General features: G+C 34.4%; 1 protein-coding gene across 17 annotated transcripts in view; it reads left to right on the forward strand.

Annotated features, from left to right (window-relative positions):
* Positions 1-26631, forward strand: part of LOC134250039 (ankyrin repeat domain-containing protein 26-like) — a 65661-nt gene extending 39030 nt beyond the window's left edge. For 8 of the 17 annotated variants that reach the window (XM_062732376.1, XM_062732372.1, XM_062732382.1 and 5 more), the window contains 23 exons: positions 614-646; positions 1162-1257; positions 1850-2089; positions 2362-2441; positions 2641-2782; positions 3186-3305; positions 3417-3463; positions 3601-3739; positions 3974-4162; positions 4393-4608; positions 5089-5208; positions 5978-6049; positions 6556-6585; positions 18872-18970; positions 19355-19405; positions 19492-19565; positions 20511-20580; positions 21510-21608; positions 21857-22027; positions 22887-23090; positions 23376-23548; positions 24001-24173; positions 25245-26631. In XM_062732376.1, the coding sequence (XP_062588360.1) occupies positions 614-646; positions 1162-1257; positions 1850-2089; positions 2362-2441; positions 2641-2782; positions 3186-3305; positions 3417-3463; positions 3601-3739; positions 3974-4162; positions 4393-4608; positions 5089-5208; positions 5978-6049; positions 6556-6585; positions 18872-18970; positions 19355-19405; positions 19492-19565; positions 20511-20580; positions 21510-21608; positions 21857-22027; positions 22887-23090; positions 23376-23548; positions 24001-24173; positions 25245-25360 (2754 nt within the window). In that variant the 3' untranslated portion in view covers positions 25361-26631. Of the gene's footprint in view, positions 1-613; positions 647-1161; positions 1258-1849; positions 2090-2361; positions 2442-2640; positions 2783-3185; positions 3306-3416; positions 3464-3600; positions 3740-3973; positions 4163-4392; positions 4609-5088; positions 5209-5977; positions 6050-6555; positions 6586-18871; positions 18971-19354; positions 19406-19491; positions 19566-20510; positions 20581-20993; positions 21024-21509; positions 21609-21856; positions 22028-22886; positions 23091-23375; positions 23549-24000; positions 24184-24348; positions 24384-25244 lie in introns of all 17 variants that reach the window. The other 9 variants (XM_062732375.1, XM_062732389.1, XM_062732381.1 and 6 more) reach the window with 8 other exon arrangements.
* Positions 26632-27227: the final 596 nt, after the last annotated feature.

A 27227-nucleotide genomic window follows, 5' to 3' on the forward strand; every position in this document is an offset into this window, starting at 1 on the left:
CTCGTCAAAAGTATTCCCACACTAGTGATAAGTTGTGTGATCATTAACATTAGATAGGTATCAGGTTCCACTATTACAGATTTATTTATGAGCATGATTTTAGCAAAATTAAAACTTTTATTATCATTTGTTAGAACATTTAATAATGATTCATAAAATTTTAGAATATAAACAAAGTAGTTTATTTAATAGTTTTTAGAGACTGTTAAGGTGGTGCTTTACTTGGTTTTTACTTCATTCAGCATTTTTCACCAATCATTTTATCTTATCATTGTTAAGTTCAATAAGATATATCAGCCTGAACATCATGCTTGATAACTGGAAAATCATTAATTCGTGAATGCAAATTTTCGCAGTTTGAAGAAAATTATTGGTTCTTGGGGATCTAATCATTCATTTAGGCATTTTTAAGAGGACATGATTTGTAGGTCTCTTCGTATCATGAAAACTAAAAGTAAAACTCACGTGAAAATAACTGATTTCACTATATACACAAAGTATCTTTAAATGTAACAATTTTTTTCTTGAGCATTTGATACACAGTAAATCATTAACATTCACTGTTTGTTTTGTACTCACCTTGACCTATCACCTGACCGTACCTTCCTTTCAGGACATTCTGCCCTTTGATGATGAGGATGAAGATGTAAGATTTTACATTCATTTGACATTTCAGCTGAATCTGATTATCATTTCATGTCTGCTTCTTTTGGTGTTGGATGTTAATACTTCCCTCTTTCAGCTGTTCTTACTATTTTTTTTCTTTCTGTCACTTCAAATGAAGTTAACTTCTCTTGATGAAAATGGGGGAAGGGGGTATTGATTGCATTTAACCCTTAATCTGCTTGCTTCAGTAAATACATGTATTGTGCATTTCTAAATAAAACTTTAAATTCCACAACATAAAATCTAATTGTTGTAGAGTAAAATCTTTTTGTAGTCATGGTGGTGGTAGCAAAATACAATGAAGTAGCATTAATTTTATGCCTTTATCAGAAAAATAAAATCTTCAAACAATTGTTATGAAAGCCTTAAGGTACCCACTGTTGCTTTTGCATGTAAATGATGATTATTTTAAATTTATTGCATTTCCCCCCATGTAAATACAGTGTATCTATACATACAACTAAATGAACAGTAAATATGTTTACTTGATTGCAGTCCGAGGCAGAAAACAAACTGGAGGCAGTGGATGAGGACAGGAAGTCCGCTAATGAGTTACTGAGGAAGTTACGGGCTGAGAACAATGCATTTAAGGTAATACCAAAGTAGGGATTGAAAGTGGCGAGAACGCCATTTTTTTTACTCCACCTGCACTACTGTAAATCACTTTTTATTCGCGAGAACTTTATTTTCGCGTAATTACGCGAGACAGTGTGCTTGCGAAAATTTAATTCTCACGTATAATAGTATTCCTTAAGATTATATAGAGCAATTACCACTATTCTCGAAAATTTTGTCTAGCTAATCAGGAGTCAATGACTATCTTGCGAAAATAAGGTGTCACGAAAATTAAGTGATCTACAGTACAGTGGAGCCTCATTTATCCGGACGCTTTGGTTCCTAGTCAATTTGTCCGGATATGTGAAGCGTCCGGATACCCGAATCACCAGTTAAACAAAACAATATAACATTTAAAAAATTTGTCCTAATGAAAAAGCGTCCGGATACTGAAGCATCCGGATATCTGGGGTCCGGATATCTGAAGGTCCACTGTATTATTGAATTTTAAATATGTATATTGAATATCAAAATGCAAATTCAATTTGTGCATACCTTTGTGGCAGCCTTGGATATCAGCCCAAACACTCTCTCATGTATCATATTCATCTTTCTCCCCACTCTGTAGCTGGAAATTGAGAAGCAGAGACTTCGCCATCGAGATGAGGTGACCATGTTATCTACAGAGACGGAGGAGCTGCAGAGTAAGATAGAGGAACTGAAGAATGAGATCAAACTGAATGAGGAGGCACTGTCCCACGCCACTATCCAGTACAATCTACAGACCAGTAACCTCCGAACCGAGATCTCCGTCATCAACTCCGTACTGGAGAAGGAGAGGGCCAACAAAGATAAACTGGACTCCGAGGTCTGTGTATACTGTTAATAAATTTAATTTTGTTTGTATTCTAGCCTCTCACTGGTTGATTTACAAAAAGGAACGCAAATTATTCTCTATAATCTGGTTTGATATGGGGACACACACACCCTTGACAACCAGCTGAATCATCTGTATCCACTAATCTCCTCATTTCCAGTCCTCGGGATTCATTATCAAAAAGCGTTATCTGACCCAAACCAGGTTATACTCGATAGTTTGGCCAAGAATTAGAGTCATTCCTTAATTAATTTATATTATAGCTGGCATCTTTGAAGACGAGAAATCACACTATCTCACTGGAACTGGATAAAGCAGAGCAGGCCAGGAATGAGGCAGAGAGGTACAAAAGGGGGCCAAATAAAGGAATGCTGGAATGAAAATACCCTCAACTTTTCTACTCATAACAGGATTATTTTAAAATTAATATTTTTAATTTTCAGTAACTTATTTTCTCCTACAAAACTTTATAAACAAACATAAAGTTGTATTTTCTTTAAAATGTCTTAAAATAACCTTTTTATGCACACATCCTTTTACAGGAGATTGCAGCATGAGAAGGAGGAGTGGTCAAGGCAGCTGGACACCAGGGAGAAAGAAGTGGCCAGTCTGAAGGACAATATACAGGGACTACTGCACCGAATCACCAACCTGGAGAACAAACTCAACCTCACAGAGAATGAAGTAAGGTCAAGTCAGTGCTCTTGTGGATAGTTTGAGGTCATAGGGTCAAAATGAAATATGTCCATTGTCACCAGACACATGTAAGAGAACACAACCTGTTTTTGGCAGAAGTTTTATTATTATTTGGAAATTTCCATTCAGAAAAAAAAATGCACATAGTGTTCCTTGGCTAAACCTTGACAGAACAAACGAAAATCTAATAGTAATTAAAAATAAATCCCTTTCAACTGTATTGTTAATTGAAATCTAGAATTATTTGTGTAAATGTCTGTTTTTCCCATGCAATCAGATAAGTGTTTTGCATAAATCTACTGTTGATTTTTGGTTTGTTTTATCTGCAAATTTAGGAGACTAGACAAGTGATATTATTACTATGCTTAATTCTCCATATTTTGTTTTAAAGTTACACAAAACAGAGGCCACCCTGTTAGAGAAGAACAACATGTTAAACAAAGCACAGAAGGACCTGGACTTCATACAGAGTGCTCACACGGCATCCGAGGAGAAATGTCACACAGAAATGGTAGTTATCATCATGAAATGTTACCCAGCTAGTACTTGTACATGTTTAGGTGACATAAACAGTGAATGAAAATTTGGAGTTGAATTTAAACTTGTGTGTCTTTTTTTACAGGAGCTTCATAACAAGATACAGGCTAAACTAGAGCAGCTCCAGGAAAAGTAGGTGTTCTTTAATAATAAATTGTGTATACTGTATGGCTCAGTCAGAGATGTTATACTATTAATATGTTTGAATATTGTTTCCAATAAAAGTAATTTAATGCATTTTTAAATAATTTCTTTATTGCCACCTTTAGACACACCACCATGCAGCATGAGAACCTGTCCCTCAAACAACAGGTTGAGAACCTCCAGCGGAGCATTGCGGAGCAGGGCGGGGATAAGAGTCTGGAATACACCAAGATCATAGCCAGCATGCAGGCCGACGCTGAAAAGGTCAGACCACACACAAAGTCAATAACTTGTTACAAAATTTTTTTTAGGACCTCTGATTCTCTGACTTAGTTTATTAAAATACATATCATTTTTCACAGAAGTGAATTTTCAACTTTCCCAACTATTTTTAATTATTGAAGTACATGTATTTTGTAAATTTTGTCATGCTCATTGCTTATAAAGGGAAATAACTCTTCACTGGATTAAATACTTACTGAGAATCTTACATTTCAGACCAAGCTGCACTGGGAGGAGAGGAATCTTATTTTGTCTGACCAGTGTTCTCGACTGAAGGAAGAGAATCGTAACATTGAAGCTCGCCGGAATCAGCTGGAACAGGAGAACGGTCGACTGAACAATGAGATAGCGGACCAGATCCGCAAACTGTCCGTGGTGGAGGCCAATTATCAGAATCTGGATCAGGTAACAAACTTAACAACAACCTCCTGTACAAACTGTTTATCTGAATTCGAAAATACAGAATGTATTTAATGTGAAGTTATAGGTAATATCATATTTACTAAAACCACATTCTTTGTATATAACTTTCAATCTGATCAGTAATGTTTCACTTTCTGCAGTAGATCACAAGAACATTTTTCTAAATTGATGATAAAACAGATTTGTAAGAACTTTTTTCTTTTGTATATAAGACTAAGAGAGGTATGGAGGAAGAGAAGATGAGGTTACACATGGAGATAGAGAAATACAGAGAGAAGTCGAACCATGAACGGGAGAAGTGTATCGAGGCCCAGAGTAAATACAACACGGTGGAGGATCAACTGAGGAGGATCCAGGAGAGAGAGGAAACCAACAGTCAGAAACTCCTCAACAGCTCGGCCAACATGGAGGCCGTCAATAAGTCTAAGGTAACGTGGGCGGGGCAGTCAGTAAGTCAAAGGTGAGGTGGCGGGGCAGGTAATGTCTATAGGTCAAAGGTGAGAGGGCAGGTACTGTCAATAGGTGAAGGGGCCAGGCAGGTACTGTCAATAGGTGAGGGGGCAGTTACTGTCAATAGGTGAGGGAGCAGGGCAGTCACTGTCGCTGGTTGTAAGAATTGTGTGAAATTTTAGCTGTTTAGTGCTTTAAATGATAGTCACAGAACTGGTTCTCTTTTGTGGCTGTGCTTTCATCAAGGAGGTGTGCTATTTGATATTGATCGGAAGGGATTAAAAATGTTTTTATCCAGTCTATTCTTGGAAACCAACTGAAGTTATAATGAAGTTTGTGATTTTGTTTTCATGAAGAGAAACTGAAGGAAAAATAATGAACTATTTTTTAATATTCTTCACACTGTATTTGGTGCATTCTTACCACTCAGATTTAAAAGTTTGTGATTTTATCTTTAGTCGGAGCTGGAGGAGAGTTACCAGAATCTTAAGTTGGAAAATGCGAAACTGGAGGCTGAGGTTAAACATGAAAGACAGAGGGTGGAAATGTTACAGAAGGATCTCAACGACTCACAGAAGGTACATCAAATATAATAAAACCAAGGGGGGGGGGGCACAAGGGACAGAGGGTGGAAATGTTATAGAAGATCTCAATGACTCACAGAAGGTACATCAAATATAACGTTGGGGGGGGGGGGGGGGGCACAAGGGACAGAGGGTGGAAATGTCTCAATGACTCACAGAAAGTACATTAAAGTAAATAAAATAAAATTGGGGGGGGGGGAGGGGGGAATTATTATGCAGTGTAGAAAAGGTCCTCTGCATCATTTATTAGCGAGCGCAGCGAGCTCAATAGACTAACGTGTAAGAACAGAGGAAATTCGGATTGAAATCTGTACATACGTCAGCCAAATTTCTCTGTGCAACATTCCCAGAATTCCCGCACTACCCAATGTCCTTTGTGCAAATAAATAAATAAATAAATAAAATAATAACGTAAAACATAAAAGGCTAGTCCAGTTTGTAGAAATCTTTCAAAGAAACAAAAAATAACTCTACAATGTTTTTCAACCAAAATTGCACTAGGTCTATAGTTTCAAACAGACGCTCGGCTGTCTCCGTAAGCTCCGACGAGCTCCGTGACGTCGTGTGACGTCACAGTTAGTCGAGATATCTCGTGCGGCTTGATATTTGAAGTGGCTGATCAATTTTTAGAGTGTTTTTGATGGTGCAACTGCGCTCGCCCCAACGGTCACACCGTAAAACATATTAAAAGAAAAAGGGGGATTAACTGTGTTAGTCTTGCAATATACATGTATAACAATGCATGCAAAATTTCTTTTTAAAGGTCCGTAACAGTTTAGAGGCTTTGTGTTCAAATCTAAAGACAACAAATTCTCATCTGGAGGATAAACTAGGGGTAAGTTACGCATCGTTGTTTTCTGTTTGTCATTTTAGTACACAATAAATATAACAATGTACTTGTATTTCAGAACATTTTTACATGCCTTTGCCATTCTATTTAAAAAATTAATTGAAAATCTACTTAGATTTTTTTTTCATTATTCTTATTAAAACATCTTATTTTTGTGACATTAATTGAAATAAAATAAATAAAAAAAGAAAGATGTAAGGGAAACAACTGTGTATTTTAAATAAAAACAGATATGCATGTAAGAAGGCATGAAAAGAAAAAAACTTGTATTTCTACCCATATAGCACATGGTATTTTTTGCATAGTTCAAAGACATTTTTAGTTGTTTTTGCTGTTATGTCAATTATGATGCATGATATATCATAAATGAATATTTTGTCATGGCAAAGATAAATTTTAGGAGCATATTTCCTATTCATAATCACAGAAGTCATTTAACTGTATAACATATATTGGTAATATTTTTATGAAAATTTACGTTGTTTATTCAGCATGCCACATTCACTGACCTTGGCTCAGATGTAAGTCACAAGCTCGTTATCACCAGATTATGTATAGACATAGCTTACGGTAGTTATTCTTACCATTAGTGGCATTACCATAGATTCTCTAGCTTTGTTTATTTCAAGCTTTTTATAACCCTATTATTTAAAATTGGAATTATTTTGATTATTGGAATTTGGGGTTTTCAAGAAAAAATCCCTTAGTTAGACTAACTTAGACAACTAACAAGAATTTCCATTGCATTTTGTGTTATTATTTGACTAACTTAGACAACTAACAAGAATTTCCATTGCAAATTGTCTTAGTTTGACTAACTTAGTCAACTAACAAGAATTTCCATTGCAAATTGTCTTAGTATTTGACTAACTTAGTCAACTAACATGAACATTTCTATTAAAATTTAGTTTAGTTAATAGTTTTAGAATTTAAGTTTTTTTTTCTATTTATTTTATAATTATTTTGTTTTAAATCATTTTATTTGTTTCTGGAATGTTGTTTGTGCTGGTGTTCTTTTTTTTCTTTTGCATGCATTTTATTTTTTGGACTTTGCCTAAAGTCAAGGCTTAGTCAGTTTTTTGTCAGTCTCAGCAGGGTTAGTTAGCGCACGCGTAAATGGGGTTAGTCATGCCAGGCACAACTAACCCCCCCTACTGCGCATGCCTGGCTACTTTCTAATCGTAGATTTTGATTAAAAACGTTCAAATTAACATCCAGTCCTGAATAATGTTCAGTAAATACTCTCAAAAGATTCCAGAATCCTCACCAGCTTGCGTAAATTTCGTAACTCGTAACGTATTTCACACTCAAACGCCGAGGAAGATCGGGTTATTTCGTTCTCTCCAATATTTTCACTAACCTTGCAGTTTGCATTCGAAAAATCCCATCCTTCGCGTTAACATTGCCAAGAAAATGCTGCAGTAGATAAAGATATGTTAGCAATAGGAAAACATGCTTTAAAACGCGGAGAAACACGAAGATATGCAGCCTCCTTCGATCTCAACACAGCCAGTGCAGACACAGCTCGGCGTCACTTCCGCTGTGACGTCAGATTCATTCGTATTCAATCGTAGCTACTCGGCTATTTCCGAAATCCTCTTCGGGTCTTGATCTCCGATACGGAAAAAGACGAGTTTGATCCGACCGCCCCTGCATTGTGTAAAAGGAATATTGGGGTTTCATTTGTAACATACTTTGGACAGTGTTATCCAATATTTTATTAAATGTTAATTAATAGATATACATAAAGACTTGTGACGAGATTACTTCAAAACACGTATGAATTAGTATTAATCCACAATATTAATGTACCTTTCTTTTGCAGCTTTACGTTGTACATCACAGGTATATAACTCTGTCTCTCTAATTGTTCACAAAACTGTTTGTTCGTTTCAATGTTGAATTTAGTGTTTTTCCTGGTGAAGGTATAGTTTATGTTCAGATGTAATAATTATTCTAAAAAAATATTTTGATAGAGGAATAAAAATCTGGAAGTGTAGGGAGACACCCCTTGATGATAGTGGACACATATAACAGAATGTTTACGATACTACAATGTTTCAGTGCTTAAATGAAACGAAAAAGATTGAAGATTTTAGGTCCGCTTATGTCATTTCACTGTCAGTTAAGAGACGCATTTTAGGGTGCAAATCTTGGGTTTAGGAAGAAAAAATGACGTATCATTGTATTGTTACGTCATAGAATATGTAGAGCTCTACAAAAGGTAAAGGCGTGAGCATGTATATGTGCTGACCTATTACACAGGCATGCAAAACAACAGTATGATAATTTTTAAAAATGGAAGGGCATATATAAGTAATTGGGGGTCCGTCTGTCTGTGAGTTCGGTCGTCTATGACGCTTTGGGTACCAATATCTTATCCTCTACCCCGGCCCATGCACCTTTAGGCTACAATAGTCCGAAATAGCTAACCCCCAAGGAATGTTGAGGTTTCATTTGTAACATACTTTGGACAGTGTAATCCAATTTTATAAAATGTTAATTAATAGATATACATAGACTTATGATGAGATTACCTCGAAACACGTAGTGTAATTAATTTTATGCACAATGAAAGAACGTACAGGTCTTTTCTTTTGCAGCTTACCGGTACATTGCATGTATTTCTGTCAATCTAAGTGTTTACCATGTTGACTCCCAATCGTTTGTTTATTCAGCATTTCAGTTTTTATTTTACATTTAGTTTTAGTTGAGTTTTAGTTTGTCTTTTTGATGGTTGTTTACGATCAGATGAAACATACTAATTTAACAGTTCCGTTTTTAAAAAGCGCTAAAAATTGTAACATTTAAAAAATAATCATAAATGATCCTGTACCATTTTCACCTTCTTATTTATATGAGGCTAGCTCCAGAACTGTGCCTCTCCGTTTTAACTGTGCGAATTTTCTCGAGCAGAGAGCTACAGTTCTGCCGCGAATATGAAGAACAATTAATTCACGGTCTTTACAGTGTATCTTGAATTTAGAGGGGAAAGGTATAGATGTTTAACAAAATTGTTACACATCGTACTATGCTTCTTTCAACAGTGACTTCTATTAAAAAATATTGGAAGAGAGACTAAAAAGGATTTACTCTAAATGGTATACTTTTAAACTCTATACCTCTGCATTTTTGTTGTCATTTACGTTTTGTATATAGGTCTGGTCTTATACTTCATTTTAATACAGTGTGTATTGCATTCTTCTTTTTTTATTCTCTCTTTAAAGAATGTCCGTGTTTTTAATTTATTTTAACAGTGAAGAAAGTTAATCTCAGGTGATGGCCTATATATGAATAATCAAAATGCATGGTGCGGATCCAGCAATTTTTGAAAGGGGGGGGGGTCGGTGCCCCCTGCACTCATGCATAGAATTACATCAGGGCCAATTCAAGCTACATTTATAAGAAGGGGGACCTCCAAGAACATTTGACAACCTTAAAAAAAAGACTATAAAGCACACTTTTAAATCTCTGTGGCGGGGTATTCCGGTACATTACTTTCAAATGTTTGAATCTGCGTATTTTTCGACAACAAAAAATGTGGAGGGAACTTCCAAATCAAATATTAAGTAAAACCATAACAAGAGATTATTCTCAGAAAAAGGGAGCCCCCTCCATCTGCATACTTCGGGAACATTTAATTTTTAAGCGTTTTTCTTCATTGATTAAAAATATTTAGTAAAACCACAGCAAGATATTATTCTTAGAAAAAAGGAGTCCCCTCCATCGGCATACTACGGGAACATTTCAAAAGTTTTTATTTTATGCATACTTCTAAACGTTATTTACGGGTACTTCTGAAGATGGTCCAAAACTGGTATATATTCTGGAATCTTCCTTGCATGTTACTTGTGGATGTTTGGAGCAAATCTCCCATGCAGATTTGTCGTTTGTTCCTCTCTCATGCTGACACGTGAATGTATATGAGCCGATGGTACAGAGTGTTTCGGAGCCCTTAGCCGGGGTTGTGAAGGTACACGACGGAATTTAAAGCAAATGCGCGAAAATTTACAGATCTAGCGAGCAGAAAGGACAGAGATTTTTCATATTTTCAAATTATTAGACATATTCATGTAAATATCCATATTACAGAAAAAATGTCTCTCTCTGTATCTCTCTCTGTGTGTGTACAAATATAAAGGGGGTCCAACCACCGGACCCCCTTTCTGCATCCGCCAATGATCAATGATCAAGGCCTTTTTTCTTGAGGAGATTTTTTCCACCACAATCTCATTTAATTTTTTTGAAATAACCAACACATATTGATATTTTCTAACTTTAAATATACGAGCAAAGCATTCGGTTCAGAGTAGATAGGGTATATATAATATATAGTCGTTGACTTCTTGAGTCAGATAGGGTATATAGTCGTCGACTTCTTGGGTCAGGAACTCCATGGAATTTGTAGAGTTTTAAAATGAATATATTAAACCAAGTATCGTTGACTTCCAGAGCTTCATAGCTATAAATCCATTCCAACTTAACACATCGGTGTTCTTTAAAAAGGGGGTCACTTTTACTTGATTTAGTCTATACATTCAATAACTGCAAATTCAAGGAGTGGGGATCTCTTTTTTTTTAACTAAAAAAACTGGACAAAATCTACCCATTGCGCGGTTGCCGTGCGCAGAACAAGGGATTTTTCCCTGAAGAAGAGGGTATCCAAAACTGTCCACTCTATTTTTAAATAAAGTGCGGTAGACACCATACTATTTTGGGGGCGATAAAAGGGGCTGACGTGTTCATCTGATAATTTGCCATAATTTCTTTAATCTCCAAAATTTTTGGACATTACAATCTATATGGGGTTGTTGTCGCCCGCGTGGCGCAGTGGTTAGAGCGTCGGCTCTAGAGTCGCGAAGAAAGGAGTCAATCCTTACGTCGCGGGTTCGAATCCCACTGTGGGACGTGGAGACCGGTCCTTCGGATGAGATCGTATAAACTGAGGCCCCGTGTCGCAGAAGGTGCTGGCACGAAAAAGATCCCTCACTGCTCAAAGGCCCTGAGTGGCGAGCATAGGACAAAATTTGTAGCCCTCCACCGGCAAGTGGTGGCGTCTCCATATGAGTGAAATATTCCCGAGAGGGACGTTAAACAACATACAACCAACCAACCAACCATCTATAGGGGGTTGAGTTTCCCGAGAAGGCGCAAATAGGGGGGATTCACCTACAATATTTTTTTTCACACTGTAAATTAAATAATCCTCCACTTTCTATTTCCACTATTGAAGAGTTAATATAATTCTTAGTGTACTCTTTTGTGAATAAGTCGGAGAATGTACACATCTCGCAGGATTTCTGGGACAAACGTGACATAAACATGTAAAAACAACACGTTGAATGTCGATGAACAAATCCTAACAAAATGCATACGAAAGTTTTTATTGTTGTGGACTTTATTTAAGGGACATTATCCCTCTGCTCCACATTTCACGACTTTTTTTTTAAAATTCCAAACATTGATTTTCAGCAAAAACTTTAACATTGAAATTCAAATAGAAAATAGATTTTTTTTGCACTATAAGTATGAAATAAGCGTTCATTATGTTTGAATTATTTTTTCAGAAATGAATAATATGTATTTTGTCAAGAAAATTTATATGGTCATTAAAAAGATCAATTATTTTTAAATCTCGCAATTAAATTAGAAATATTATATATAAAAATAATATTTGCTCTCAAATATGTAATTCCCTTTAGAAAACATACCCAATGCTTTTTTGAGAATATCAAATTGTTTTCTCCTTGTAACGAATAAAATGCATCCATAAACAAGAGTGATCGTTCAATGGTGAAATTCTTTTTGAATGAAATAAAATATTAATTAATTTTAAACAATTTAAAATTTATTTAAATTAAAAGACTTACACTTAGAGATAGGTTTTTTTTTTCAACCTGTACACCGTTTAACAGGAACGTATTTGTTTTGAATATTAAAAATAATTTATAAATATTAGCAATCAGAACTAGAAATCAACCTTTAAACGCAAAATTAGGCAATCTGAGTTAACTATAAAATGGTAAATGATAAGAGATTTGTTCTATGACAATTCACTGAATTTCATGATAAAATGTCTGCAGAAAGTTATCTTTCTTATCCGTAGAGTTATTTCTCTTATCAGAGTATCAATGAACCTTAAATCAAGAGTAGAGATGACAAGGATATTATCTATTTATCGTAATGGTATACATTTTAAGTCAATACACATACCTCAGAAATATCGTATTTTTATTAATTGATGATAAAGTTAGGGTTTTCGATTTTTTACATATGTCTTTTAGTTCTTCTATTCTTTATTTAGAATGACAAATGCACATAATCTAAAATTGGATTGATACTGGCATTTTTGGTATTATCCTCAATGCCTCCAGGCTACCTCAATGCCATGCTGTCCCAGTCAGACGACCAAACTGACGAGTTCACTGATGGGAATATAACGTAAAATGAAAAAGGGGGGCGTAACCACTCATTTAGATCTATATCCGCATATATAGGTACATATATAACATAGGAATATATTGTACATTTCTTCCTTCACGAAAATGTGAATAATCTTGTTTATAAATACAAAACACTTGCAAACTGTACCTGTACTAAATATTTGTATATTATTGGGACACCAAATTAATTGTGCGTTCATATTATATACATTGTAGTACCATTCAGAGATTTGATCAAGCTAAGCCACTAGCACCTGACGTTACTTATTTTTTTTATATAAAAAAAACCATACCTAATATACATTTTTAGGGGATTATTATTTATCTAAAAAAAATATACAAGGAATGTGTATAAGGTATGGATTTTCAATACATTGTATAATTTTTTATATAAGAAAAATATGTAACGTCAGGTAGATGTAAGGTAAGCATCGACTTGTAGCTATTCTCCAGTAAGCAGCAGTAGTATAGTGTACATCTACAATTGACCCTGAATGATATCCTAGAAGAAGAGAAAACCCCCACGCAAGCTTTAAGGAGATTTTTACAGAAGAAGATGGAGATAGAGGGGAAAAAAAGACAATTTTATTATTTATTGCATCTACAGAAGTGTTGATGAAACCCTCAAGTACCTCAAACTGGGATTTAATGAATATCATATATGTGCAAAAAAAAAAAAAAAAGATTGTCAAGAATAAAGTGAAATTAATGGGAAAATCCCATATTTTCAAGAAAAATCAGATTGGATTTTTTTCGCTCATAAGAATATCGAATACTAGCCGTTCATTATGTTTGAATTAACTTTTTTTCCACTCATCTATATTTTATCACCACATGTACGGCATCAGATATTTCCGGTTCCGTTTCCCGTACCCAATTCTTGATTTTGAAATTCAGAAAATGGTCTTGATAACGACTAAATAAACTCAGACTTTATAATCATCAAGAAATAAATATCAGTGAAAAATTAATGTATTCTGTTTTAAGTTTAAATATTAAAGTGATTTAACTTGGAAGTATTGTTTCCGTTTAGCAACACCTGATACATTTCACACAGTTTATGATATGCTTCCTTTGTGATATATAACTTTATTCCCCCCAAACAAACTAGCTTGGATTAAATTGGTAGTATGTTATGAAACTTCAATTGCGACTCTTGGAAAATTCAGTCATCTGTGAACATTTTACAAACACTTACATGTACAAGAGTATACATGCATTCCTTACTAGCTGTTCCGGTGCCATTGTCATCTTGAATTTTCCGAGTGGCAGTAAATACAAAATATACATCATGACACCATTGTTAAACTCATTTGCTCCAAAATATATAAACGACCCCGTCCTCATCAAAGATCCTTCAACTACTAGTATACGCATCTTAACAATCATTTTGTCTGTCTGTCCGTCCGTCAACCTGTCCGAATTTTAGGCATTTTACTAGTATGGTAGTAAGTATGCTTTTCAGAGAATCCATTTTGTGTTAATCAATTGATTATAGAGGATTCTGTTTTTAGAAATATTTAATCGTCCGTCGAAGCCTTTTGAAGTCAGTTACACACATGAAGATCGACTACTGCCCATGAACATGCTGAAGTCGCCTGGCGGATCCTCTGGCTTCCATGTTTCCATATATTTGACGCCTCGGATTTCTTTGCTGCATCTCCCTGGAGTACCAGCACTAACTAGTGATTCCTTGAATAGCACGTGTTATCAACTTAAACATATTTTATTTCTCCACTGTTTGACCACCAATATAAATTAATTGGACAATCTTAGCATTTATTTTCTATAGTTTAGCAATCAGTACCAATATCTATCCATCAATATTTTGTGGTCTTTCACTAGTTTTGGAGGAAGAATAGGGAGGGATACGTCCGATGGTTCGAATGATACAGTATTAAACTCGGTATAACTATTTACATCTTTTGACTACAATTTTGTTTAAATGTTCAAAGACATGTACTAGAGAAAAATCCTCAGGAATTTTACTCCAATATACACCTGTTGCAATATTAATACACGTAAGTATGAGCATGGCACTTAAAAACTGTTCTATTAATGTATGTCATAAAATATAGAATGATGATCATGTGTTTATCATTTCACTAGGAATGCTATAGGGCTAACGAAAGTTGTCATATGATGCTCAGTCTTTTTTTTCCCCTAACAATTTAAGTATCTTATTCAGTTTTTTTCGTATCTGCAACAAACGAAACTCCATTATATTGTCAAATGTTTTGTTAAACATGCATTTTTTTTTTTATTTTCTGTTAAGGCAAAGCAGACTCAAACTTGACTTCCGGTAATGGTATGAAAATCGTGCAACCGGTCAATGACCGATATTTACAAAATTGAAGATTATCCATACTTTCTAGATACAAAATTCTTTACTATACAATAACCAAGGAATGAAAATGAGATTAAGCATTGCCCATTCTGTGACATAAGCGGTTCAACACCTCATCGACCGGTCCAACATCTCACTCAGCGGTCCAACATCAATTTTTTATGCGCTCAGCAAACCATTAGAAATGTTAAGAATTTTTTTCGAATAGATTTGTATAGGAAAAATTTCTAAAGGTATAACAATAGTAGTTAATGTTGATAGTCCTATAGTCGTTATTGACTAATTGACAAAAGAATTTTCTAACCAAAATGAGGGATCGGCGTTTATTGAGAATTGGGGAGGGGGGAGGGGTTACAAGGTCTTACATGCATATTTTATCACAACACCTTGAATTTGAAACATTTTTCTTTATTAATTCTAAAAAAAAAAAGACACTGACATTATGTATCATGGCTGCGGTGTTTTCATTTGAAGTAAAGTGTACAATAACTGGAAATATGTATCGATAGGCTGTCCGCTTAGCCTGGAAAAAAATTGCCGTGTAAATAGATTATTGAACACCAAGGCAATTTCATAATTTTAAATTACATGTATTCTGAATCTGAATTACAGAATGAAATAGGCTTTGTTATATACAAAGGCAAAATTTTTGGAAGTGAAATAAAAGTCTTTATATACATAAACAACTTGCGTATTACAAACTACGAAATGCTTTAAGGAACTCTGCAAATATTTCATTCATCGCTGCAAAAATTCAAGTTTTTGACATGAATTCCACACAGAAAAATATTTAAACATCACACCTATTGTAATATAGCGTTTTAGCAGAATATACCATACTTGCCAGGGGCGGATCCAGCAATTTTAGAAAGGGGAGGTTCCAGGGTTGTATCCCTCTAACCCCCCCCCCCCCCCCCACACACACACACATACCCCGGTACTCTCAAGCAAAAATTCACAGACTTGTATGGAAAGGTCTAAGGTTGTGGTAAATACTATCTTTGTTTAATGTCATTATTTAAAAAAAAAACTTTACCCAGTCCGAACCAAAATTAAAAAAAAAAAAAAAAACCGCACCTTTCAAAAAGAAGCCTTAAAGTTGAGTGGATTTGTATCATCTATAAAGAAATTTCTTAAAGAATTTGAAAAAAGAAATCGGGGTGGGGGGAGGGGTAGTGGGGTGCGCGTGTGCTTTAAAACAAAGAGTTACATGTTAGTTCCTTAGATAGATTTAGATATGATTTTATAAAAACCGTTACGTATATAGCCGACACAGCCAAAGATCAAGGGAATCCAATATAAAATTAAACCACGCATGTTACAATATCATATCATAAATAAGATATATATTTTAAAAAAAAAAAGCGGAATATATTCTACCATTCTCTCATATAAAAAATAGTAGTGAAGGTGAATGGAGGAAACTAAATGTGTAAGAATCTATCTATTCAATAAGTAAGAAAGACGTACAAATATTTATTCTCAGAAAACTTTTTATTCTCTCTCTCTCTCTCTCTCTCTCTCCACTAAGCAAAAAATAAAGGGTGGGTTCCAACCCCCATAACCCCTCCCTCTGGATCCGCCAATGCTTGCTATGTTATTTGCTCAACTAGAATAAAGTGCAGCTGTACTTCATCTACCGATTTAGAGTTATTCGCCCTGATACAGAGTTGTCGTGATGCGACAGCTCTCGAATAACGGGTATCTTTTTTTCTTGATTTTCGAACAACACCTGAATTTTCCTTCTTCAACTTCGAATTTTTGTTCTGTCTTTCTTATGAACGCACAAACGTAAAATACTGGTAGGAAGAAGAGATTGTGCGGTCACTTGACAAAAACTACATCATTGTACAATTAAAAGTCATGCATGAAAATAAGTGACATGAGGTTTGATTGGCGATGATACCGGAAAGTTATTGAAATTTTTATTTATGATGGATTGGTGTATTCTGAGTGTTTTGCACTCGTCACAGCCCTTCGTCCAAAACTCCAAATAAATAAGGATACACCATAATAAATATTTCATAATACTTATCACTACAGACTTTAAAAAAAAAAAAACATTTACAACGAACAAAAATCAAAATTTTCAAATGTCAGATACTAGTATCTAAGGATCTAGGCGCTCTTGACAATTTACACCGAAACTGGGTGTATATAGTGTAGCATAATATGGACGTCAAAATTTCAACCAGCTAGGCAGATCCTTTTACAAATGTAGTAGGAGTTCCGGATAAGAGTTTGGTAGCTTCAAATCTTTCGATATTATAGAATGGTGGGCATTGGCGGATACAGAAGGGGGGGGGGGGGGGTCCGAGGATTGGACCCCCCTTTTTTGCCAAGTGGAGAGAGAGAAAGAAATAAAACGTATCTGAGAAGAAAATATTTGGACGTCTAACTTATGCGTGGAATAGATAGATTCCCACACATTAAGAGTCCTCCATTCACCTTCATTATTACTTTTTATATCAAAATATTGTATATGATTTTTGAATATTTCTACACAAGTACCTGTGTCTAAAATGCGTCTCTTAACTGACAGTGAAATTATATACTAAGTACTATTTTTACTCCTTTATCCAAAAATTTTTTAGAATAATTATTACATCTGAACATAAACTTCCTTCACCAGGAAAAAAAACTAAATTCAACATTGAAACGAACAAACAGTTTTGTGAACAATTCAGTAGAGAGACAGAGTTATATACCTGTGATGTACAACGTAAAGCTGCAAAAGAAAGGTACGTTAATATTGTGGATTAATACTACTATAATTCATACGTGTTTTGAAGTAATCTCGTCACAAGTCTTTATGTATATCTATTAATTAACATTTAATAAAATATTGGATAACACTGTCCAAAGTATGTTACAAATGAAACCCCAATATTCCTTTTACACAATGCAGGGGCGGTCGGATCAAACTCGTCTTTTTCCGTATCGGAGATCAAGACCCGAAGAGGATTTCGGAAATAGCCGAGTAGCTACGATTGAATACGAATGAATCTGACGTCACAGCGGAAGTGACGCCGAGCTGTGTCTGCACTGGCTGTGTTGAGATCGAAGGAGGCTGCATATCTTCGTGTTTCTCCGCGTTTTAAAGCATGTTTTCCTATTGCTAACATATCTTTATCTACTGCAGCATTTTCTTGGCAATGTTAACGCGAAGGATGGGATTTTTCGAATGCAAACTGCAAGGTTAGTGAAAATATTGGAGAGAACGAAATAACCCGATCTTCCTCGGCGTTTGAGTGTGAAATACGTTACGAGTTACGAAATTTACGCAAGCTGGTGAGGATTCTGGAATCTTTTGAGAGTATTTACTGAACATTATTCAGGACTGGATGTTAATTTGAACGTTTTTAATCAAAATCTACGATTAGAAAGTAGTCAGGCATGCGCAATAGGGGGGGGGGGGGGGGGGGTTAGTTGTGCCTGGCATGACTAACCCCATTTACGCGTGCGCTAACTAACCCTGCTGAGACTGACAAAAAACTGACTAAGCCTTGACTTTAGGCAAAGTCCAAAAAATAAAATGCATGCAAAAGAAAAAAAAGAACACCAGCACAAACAACATTCCAGAAACAAATAAAATGATTTAAAACAAAATAATTATAAAATAAATAGAAAAAAAAACTTAAATTCTAAAACTATTAACTAAACTAAATTTTAATAGAAATGTTCATGTTAGTTGACTAAGTTAGTCAAATACTAAGACAATTTGCAATGGAAATTCTTGTTAGTTGACTAAGTTAGTCAAACTAAGACAATTTGCAATGGAAATTCTTGTTAGTTGTCTAAGTTAGTCAAATAATAACACAAAATGCAATGGAAATTCTTGTTAGTTGTCTAAGTTAGTCTAACTAAGGGATTTTTTCTTGAAAACCCCAAATTCCAATAATCAAAATAATTCCAATTTTAAATAATATCTCTACACACACACTTCTCCTCTTGCTTCTGCCTTTTTCTCTATCCACTTGGGTGTAGTCTATAACTCTATGGTTTTGGGATCTGTAGGAAGAGAACACGACTAAGTCACTTATAGCTCAGGAGGCAGAGGAACACAAGGATCTGTGGGAGAAAGAGGTGATATCTCGATCTAAACTCGGTCTCAAGGTACGTCTCAGAATCCCTCAGCTTAACTAGCCTCTGCTCTACTTACCAATATACTCATGCTGCTAATGTAACACTAGTGTAGATATATATATTCAAACCAAAGACAATACAACAATCAAACTTCAAACTTAGGTAAAAATAGTTGATATAATTATATATGATCTTTATGAATTGATCTTGTTAAAAAATAAGTAAGATTACCGGTATCTAATTTCAATCATTCTGTAATGCTGGTAATATTTTCCTTATTTTTTTCCAGTTTAAGTGAAATGAATATTTTTTCGGATATGACTATATGGATATTTTTTTAGGCAGACTAAATATTCTTAATATTAATGCTTATATTGTAAGCATAGTTTTAATAATTTCTATTTTAAATTCCAGATCTCCCAGTATGAAAAGCAGAAACAGGATGCATTTGTTCAGCTGGAAGAGGTGAGATATACAGTAAACAAGAGTTACATTCTTTCCAAATCAAACTAAAAAGACAGATTTTTTTATATCCATCATATGTTTTTCAGGAGAGAAGAAAGCACAGAAAGACGATAGAAGCCAAGAGGACAGCTGAAATGAAATTGGAGGCCGAGATAGACAAGTAAGATAACTCTGTAAGGCCAGGTTACACAAATAAGATAACTCTGTAAGGTCGAGATAGTCAAGTAAGATAACTCTGTAAGGCCGAGATAGACAAGTAAGATAACTCTGTAAGGCTGAGATAGACGAGAAAATAACTCTGTAAGGCCGAGATAGTCAAGTAAGATAACTGTGTAAGGCCAAGATAGACAAGTAAGATAACTCTTGTAGGGAAGATAACTCTGTAAGGCCGAGATACACAAGTAAGATAACTCTTGTAGGAAAGGTAACTGTAAGGCCAAGATACCCAAGTAAGGAAAGGTAACTCAGTAAGGCCGAGATAGACAAGTGAGATAACTCTTGTAGGGAAGGTAACTCAGTAAGGCCGAGATATACAAGTAAGATAACTCTTGTAGGAAAGGTAACTCTGTAAGGCCAAGATACCCAAGTAAGGAAAGGTGACTCTGTAAGGCAGGGATTAATCTAGGGCATATTTACTACCGATATTCGGTGTTTTTCCCCTAGAGAAAATTTCCCCTGAAGACCTAATTTTCCCCTTTTGATGAGTAAAATATTCCCCTTACAATTAAAAAAAACCTGAAATATTTTTTTTTCTTCATAAAAACTGAAAATAGAAAGTAAAATTTTTCAGTGTATGAGAAATATGGTTTTACTTTGCTACTTTATGCACTTTAAATGGTCATAAAAAAGCTGAAATTCAATTGTCCCCAAGTCAGGGCTTTCCCTGCTCAAGTGGTCACCAGATCCCGGCTGATTTTCCCAATTATTCCAGAAAGGGTATTTTCCCCCAAAACCTAGATTAATCCCTGTAAGGCCGAGATAGACAAGTAAGATAACTCTTGGAGGGAAGATATCTCTGTAATACAGAGTTCTATGGAAGTTAAAATGCTTCAAGTTTTAATCAGAGCTTTAAGTCTAATCTGCCATTTGTGTCTTGTCTTGACAGGAATACTCAGCTACAGAAGGAAGTGGCCAGTTTAAAAACTTACCTGAAGGTGGCCAAGAAGAGATTAAAGGTGTGTAATGAGTTATTTATGTTTGACAGCTTTGAGCCCTTCTTTGCTGTATATACTGGTCTAGCTTATCAGTTCTCTTTGTATATAAATGACAAGAAAGAAATGTTGATCATCATCTATACCCGTAAAAATTTATTCAAAAAATTGTTTTAATAAGAGATTGCGAGTCAGGATGTTATAAAAATGTCTCTTGTCATTTTCATAATTTTAAACAGAGTACATGTTTATTGTAGTATTTCAATCTAGCTTTTTCCTAAAATAATACAACTTTGATGATAGGAAAATTATGTTTATTTTTCATTGATTGAATTGCTTCAGTACATGCAGTTCTTTAAGTTACTATTAATGAACAAAGGTAATAGAAACAGTCCTTTTAATGACTTTAAAATGAATTTAATAAAAATGGATTTCAGGAGCATGATGCAAATATCACTCTTGACAGTGTATGTATAACTTCTGTAATAAAAAAATCTTTTTAGATAGTTGCAACATAGTGTATTTGTAATTTCTGTAAAGAAAACAATATTAGCTAGATACAAGTACAATGTAGCCAAATAGCTAGGAGAATATATCTCTGATATAAATCACATCCTTATAGACTTCTTTGTCTCCTGATCCCTGTTGTCTCACTTTTGTTTTCATATCAGTTTTGTTTCTGAAAATCTACCACTCTCATACTGGAAAGGAAGTCAGTGCCCTAGGTGTTAATGTGGCTTCAAATCATTTAATTCTGCAAAACAATGTTTATTATATACTTAAGTCCTACTTACATACTTAATCTATTATTATTTTGTGTGACAAAATGAAATATATTTTTATTATCATTCTCAAATTTAAAATAATTGAAGTCACACCCATGATGCACCTGCACATTGATTTCCTGTTCCTGTTTTTCTCCCTCATTACCTCCCCTTTCCTGCTTCCTTCAGGGCCTTGATTCCCGTGACTCTAGAATTAACTCCCTGAGTGCTGATTTTGATCGTGAGCGTATGACCATGGAAAGTACTCTATCTTCTGTCAGACAGCAGGTAAACCATTCATAATGCACAGAGAAAGAGTGGTTTTATTAATAATCATTTGCTGTGCACAGTAAACATATACACTCTATAATGTAGGGAATAGTTTATATTTCTGTATAATATAAAGTTATTTTTGGCAGCTTATTTCTTCATGAGGTCTACCTAAATTGGCAAATGTAACTTCTCTTCTTTTATATCATACTCATCATCTCTATCTCATGTCTCTCTTGTCTCTTGACCTTTGTTGACCCCTGTAGCTTCAGGACTTACAGCTTCATTTGGAGAGAGAGGTAGATGAGAAACAACGACTCCAATCCAAGAACCTTAAGCTGCAAAATGAGCTCGCTGAGCTGCAGCAGCTCAAAAAGGCGATAAAAAAGTTGGAGCTCTCGAAAGATAAGCTGGAGAGCGAGTATAAGGCCTATAAGGTACTGGGTCTTGCCACTGTGAATGGTGCATGATGGGAAAATGAGATGCTTCACCATAATTTGTATCCAGGGAAAATGCATGCTTGTTACATATTTGTTCTGTTGCACATTGCTTGATATTGGTTCCTTTAAGTTTTAGAGTATTACAGTTAATGGATGTCGATGGCATTGAAGTTTCAATGATGAATTTACTAGATTTTGTTTTTTGCAGTGTTATTTTGTTGAATGCATGCACTTGAATAGCAGGAGAATAGTTTTTAAGGTTTGCACTCAGTGTTTCACAGTTGTGGAGAATTGCTTTGAAATTTGGATCACTTTTCCATAATTTGGTAGTTACATGTAGGTTAATATAACAACAAGTCAGCTTGTGTACTCTGAACAGTGTTCTTTTAAGGTACCCATACTAATACTCCAAATCCTGTTATTTATCTTTCAATTAATATATATGCTTAAATAATGAACAAGTTATTTCCAATTAGTTGAAGAAATATTTTTTGTGAAAAAGTCTATGATTTTTACCCTGTTATAAATGCATGAATGTTATTGCTTAATATTTAGCTGTTTGTTCAAGCATTTTAGAATATAGAGTACCAATATCAGGGGAAGAAATCCTAAATTGTACTAATAATTGTTACTTTGTCAACTTATGATTTTTTTTTTTGTCATTAGTAATCAAGTTTAATGGATTTCCTATTATGCTCTACAAAATTGTTTTATATGGGATATTTATTTGGCTTCTTGCTTCAGAGAACCACTTAAATGGAAACATTCCATAGAAATATATATTTCTCCGTTAACCAAACCAGAATTTTAGAAGTTTTTAACAGCTCTGTTATTATTGTAATATTTCCTCTTTCAGAATAAGGTGGAGACTGGCTACGTAGATCGGGAGGATTTGGAGCGTATCCAGCGCGAGATGGAGGCTCGTTACAGAATGGAACTGAACCGGAAACTGGAGGACGTCAACCATTACCTGGAGGACCAGGCTCGAGCTCGCGAGAAACTGGACATGTCTCGAGACGAAACCGAGTACAAGATCAGAGACGACCAGAAAAAGATTCAGGTAGGAAAAATCCACATAAAATATACTGGTGTTACAAATTATATTGGATGTCACTGACACGCATTTATTCATCATATTATTAATAAATAATTTTTATCCGTAAGATTAATGTTTCGAATTTAATTCTACACTCCTTGTGAAAGGAAGAATTGAAATCATGCAGATTTTAACAACAAAAGGTTTAATTATAGTGTTTTTTAATATTAAAAATTGATTTTAAAATTAACTGTTAGTTAATATGTCACTGCCATGTTAATCCTATGATTCCGTACCTTTACCCATTAGGAGGAGAATGCTTCCCTGAAGATGAAGTACGAGCAGGCTGTCGCTGAGAGGGAGAGTCGTGAGATGGAGGTCAAACGTTACAGGGAACTCTACGAGAGCGAGATGCAATGGAGGATGCGTCTTAGTAACCAGTTGATGCAGACCTCTGACAAAGCCTTCACGTACAAGTCAAAGTTAGTGTAAGTGCAGGCCCCACACTGTCACAGGCATGCGGGAGCTGGCACCTTTATTCTTCTACTGTTTCTTTAAAATCATTGATGTTTATCTGTTTTTTTCTCTGTTTGATTAAAAAACATTTTCTGATTGTTGTAACGTTATTTTTTCTGGTGCTAGTCTTAAAATTAGTAATTTTTATTTTATCTTATAAATTTAATGATTATAGACTTGCATGATTGTTGTCACTTGTTAGTACAGCATACAATATCATGTAGCTTGTACTTATTCTTAATTGCTTTTTTTTTCTTTCCTCTTTTGCATAAAAAAAGATGCATGAATTTTTATAACAGTTTGCTAATTTTTCTGTTATCTACCCTCTCCAAAATAGTCATCATAAAAATTATCTTTAATTTTTGACCCAGACAAATTCATTGCTAATCTAATATTTCTCAATTTTCCATATTTACAGCTTAGAAAAACAGAGAAACCGGGCTCTGAATACTCTAGGAAACCTCACCTTCTCAGGAACACTTAACGGCCAGTTGCTGGACACGAGCCGAATTTCAGGGACAACGGACGACCTATTTACCAGTAAACTGAAGGCCGAGTTAGATCGCAGCATCAATAAACACCTAGAAGCAGGTAGGCCAGAGTCTGTCATTGTCTCCTAGCATTACGTAACCTTGTCATTTCTACACAGAAAGCTATTAATTTCAGTAATTTATTCCTGTACTGATAAAATTAACAATTTCACATTAGTTCCCTGTTCGTTCAGTTAAAAGGCATTCATTTTATATTTTGACACAATTATATACAGATTTTACTTCATTTTGTACATCAAGGAGAAAATCAGTTGAGTACTGTCCTCTTGTTGCCTTTTTTCCTCTTGTGTTTTTTTTTCTTTCTGTTAAATGAATACAGCATGAATTTTGGAGGGGGAGACATGGTTATCTCTCTTGAAATCACACAATTTGCATACCATTATTTTAAAATTATGGAAGGTTAATTTGATTGCATGTATTTACTTATCTTGTTTTGAGGCATCAAGAAATGAAAATGATACATAAAAAATTAAAGTCTGATTAACTGGCTCCTCTATTGCATTAAAATAACCAATCTGATCTGTAGGTATACGTTTTGATGTCAAGTTGTTATAATATATGGTAAGGAATTATAAGTTGTACACAAGTGGATATATGAAACCTTTCACTTCCCACCATACTTAATTTCCTCACAACACAATCTTGCTTACTAGGTTTTCATAACATAAATAAACAAAATGCCGCAGTAATTGTAGTAATTGTTTTCATTTTGTAAAATAATTGAAGTTTAGCTGAAGTGTATGTACGTACTTGTATTATTATGATCCTTATTATTATAAATGATCATTTTATAAATTTATTTTTAAAAATGACCATGATTAAATTTATTAGTTGACTTAATTGGGAAACAATTACTGTGAATCAACATTTACAGATTCAATGTAATTACTGTTCCACCCTATATCTCAAGTTCAAAGTTATGTAGTAATTAACAATCACAAAATACTAACTAATTCAAAGTAAACAAAACTATGCATATATGGTTTGCTGTGTGTAGTATTCATGAATACTGTATATATTTTGGAACTTATGAACATTTTCACCTATATTAAACAATTAGCATACTGCGTACAGATTAATTGAAATTTTGTGTGTGTGTTTTTCATTTCAGCACCCCATGACAATGGAAAACCTGTGATCCGCCTACACAGTGATACAATGAACTCCTCCTTTGCCAAATCTAATGCAGACTACTTAGAAGTGCTACAGAGAAAATATCTTGTTTAGCCATCAATATTGTTCAGTCATTTCATCCATAACTTATCAACAACACTTCGTCCTTGTTTTCCAAGGGCTGAGAGAAGTTTTCATAACGATCTGTCTACATGCATATTCCAGATTTTTCTACTCGGCAAAAATCAGTTTCGTTTTTCGAAGGAATATGTTAATGCTCATCTGATTTTATGATTACATCTCTCACCATAATTATGCAATAATTATTTTATTATATGCATGAACTCATAATCAAAAGTCAACATGCTTTATCAAGATTTTAACATATATGCACACTATTATTTGTTTGGTATCTGATCAAATTGGAAGGATATTAATATTTTTTTCAGGATTACTATTCCAGTTGCATCCCATTATGAGCAAAATTAGGTTTTAGTGACCTAAAAATTTTAAGTTTTATATTTTTACTCAACTTATGCAATATTATTTTTACACAGTTACATTTACAAGTGCACATATCTGTGATATTTGGTTTTGAAGCCTTCACAAACAGAGTATAATTTACATAACATATACTACATGTAGTACATGTATTTATATTTACTTTGTGTATTTGTGAACTAGAATCTACTTAACATATCGTGTAAATAAAGGCTTTATCAACAGTTATTCAGTAGGAATTTGTACCCTAGAAGTTTAAATCTGGTGATATTAATACTCAGTGTGATAAAAGAGACATGTTTTTTCAACAGATGCTTTTCATAGCTTTAAACATTTACAGTAGACATGAAGAAGTCTTTTATAGGAAAGGGATTAGGTATTTTGTCTTTAGTGGGTTGCCATAATTTTTCTGTAAAAAACAGAGAACAATTTTGGGGTAAAGTTGGTTTGTATTCCATTCTAGTCAATTTTATTTTTATTTGCACTAGTTGAAATTTATATAAAGTGCACTTTAGGAAAAAGTTAAGAATTTTACTGATTGACAATTTTTGACTTTCTTGTCATGATTGTAACAATGGGTTATGATATCAGAAGGCCATTTAGAGAGACAAGGGTTGTATGGTGTGGATTTATTTTTTAATTATTTAGCGGGTTGTTTTATTGCACTAGTATGTATTGCACTTCCGTCCAGTAGTTTTAATGGATAAAACCTGGTGTTCATGCAGTTATCCATGCCTTATAAACTAAGGAAATCATCCATCCATTTTATGTTTTTCTTTTGTTTTATTTTTTGTCATTTTATTATTGATGTACCATCATCACATTCTATACATTATATTATAAAATTGATGATATTTTAATATATAAATTATTTTAACTGCTTAGTGTTTTGTTTATATTTATACACTCTTTTAGTTGTGTGATTGTTAATTACAGTTGAGCTTCGATATCTCGAATACCATGATTATGTCGAGGTGATTTTGAAGTCCCAAACACAAGTCATATTCTCTAAGTATTTAACCTTTGATACTGTATCTTGAATCCTAGGATACAATGTATCTTTAAGTTTTTTTCTCAGTCCCATGGCCCCCAGGCCAGGTTCGAGATAATGAAGTTTGACTGTATATTTTTAAGATTCTTTTGAATCCTTTAGTAAGTTTAATATTTATCAAGGGTTTCGGGGCAAGGGATGTTCCCTGACTCCCGCCCCTTAAATCTGCTAATGTAGGTATTCAAACTTGGTGTGACATTAATAACAGGTCATCTGTATCTGCATTCTCACTCTCTGCCTTTCCGTAGTGTGTTTGAGTCCCTTTCTTTTCAACACCCCAGTAAATATTCTTCAAAACAGTATTTTAGCGACAAAATGTGCAAATGTTCATGACTTAATATATTTGTATGACTGGCCATTTTGTTATCCACTTTCTTTCATTAATTTTTCTCAAAAACCACTGTAGTGTAAGCCAGAAAAGATGAATTT

This window comes from Saccostrea cucullata, unplaced genomic scaffold (genome assembly GCF_032062105.1).
Source record: "Saccostrea cucullata isolate Sc308-1 unplaced genomic scaffold, CSIRO_AGI_Scuc_v1 ctg2442, whole genome shotgun sequence".
NCBI lineage: Eukaryota > Metazoa > Mollusca > Bivalvia > Ostreida > Ostreidae > Saccostrea > Saccostrea cuccullata.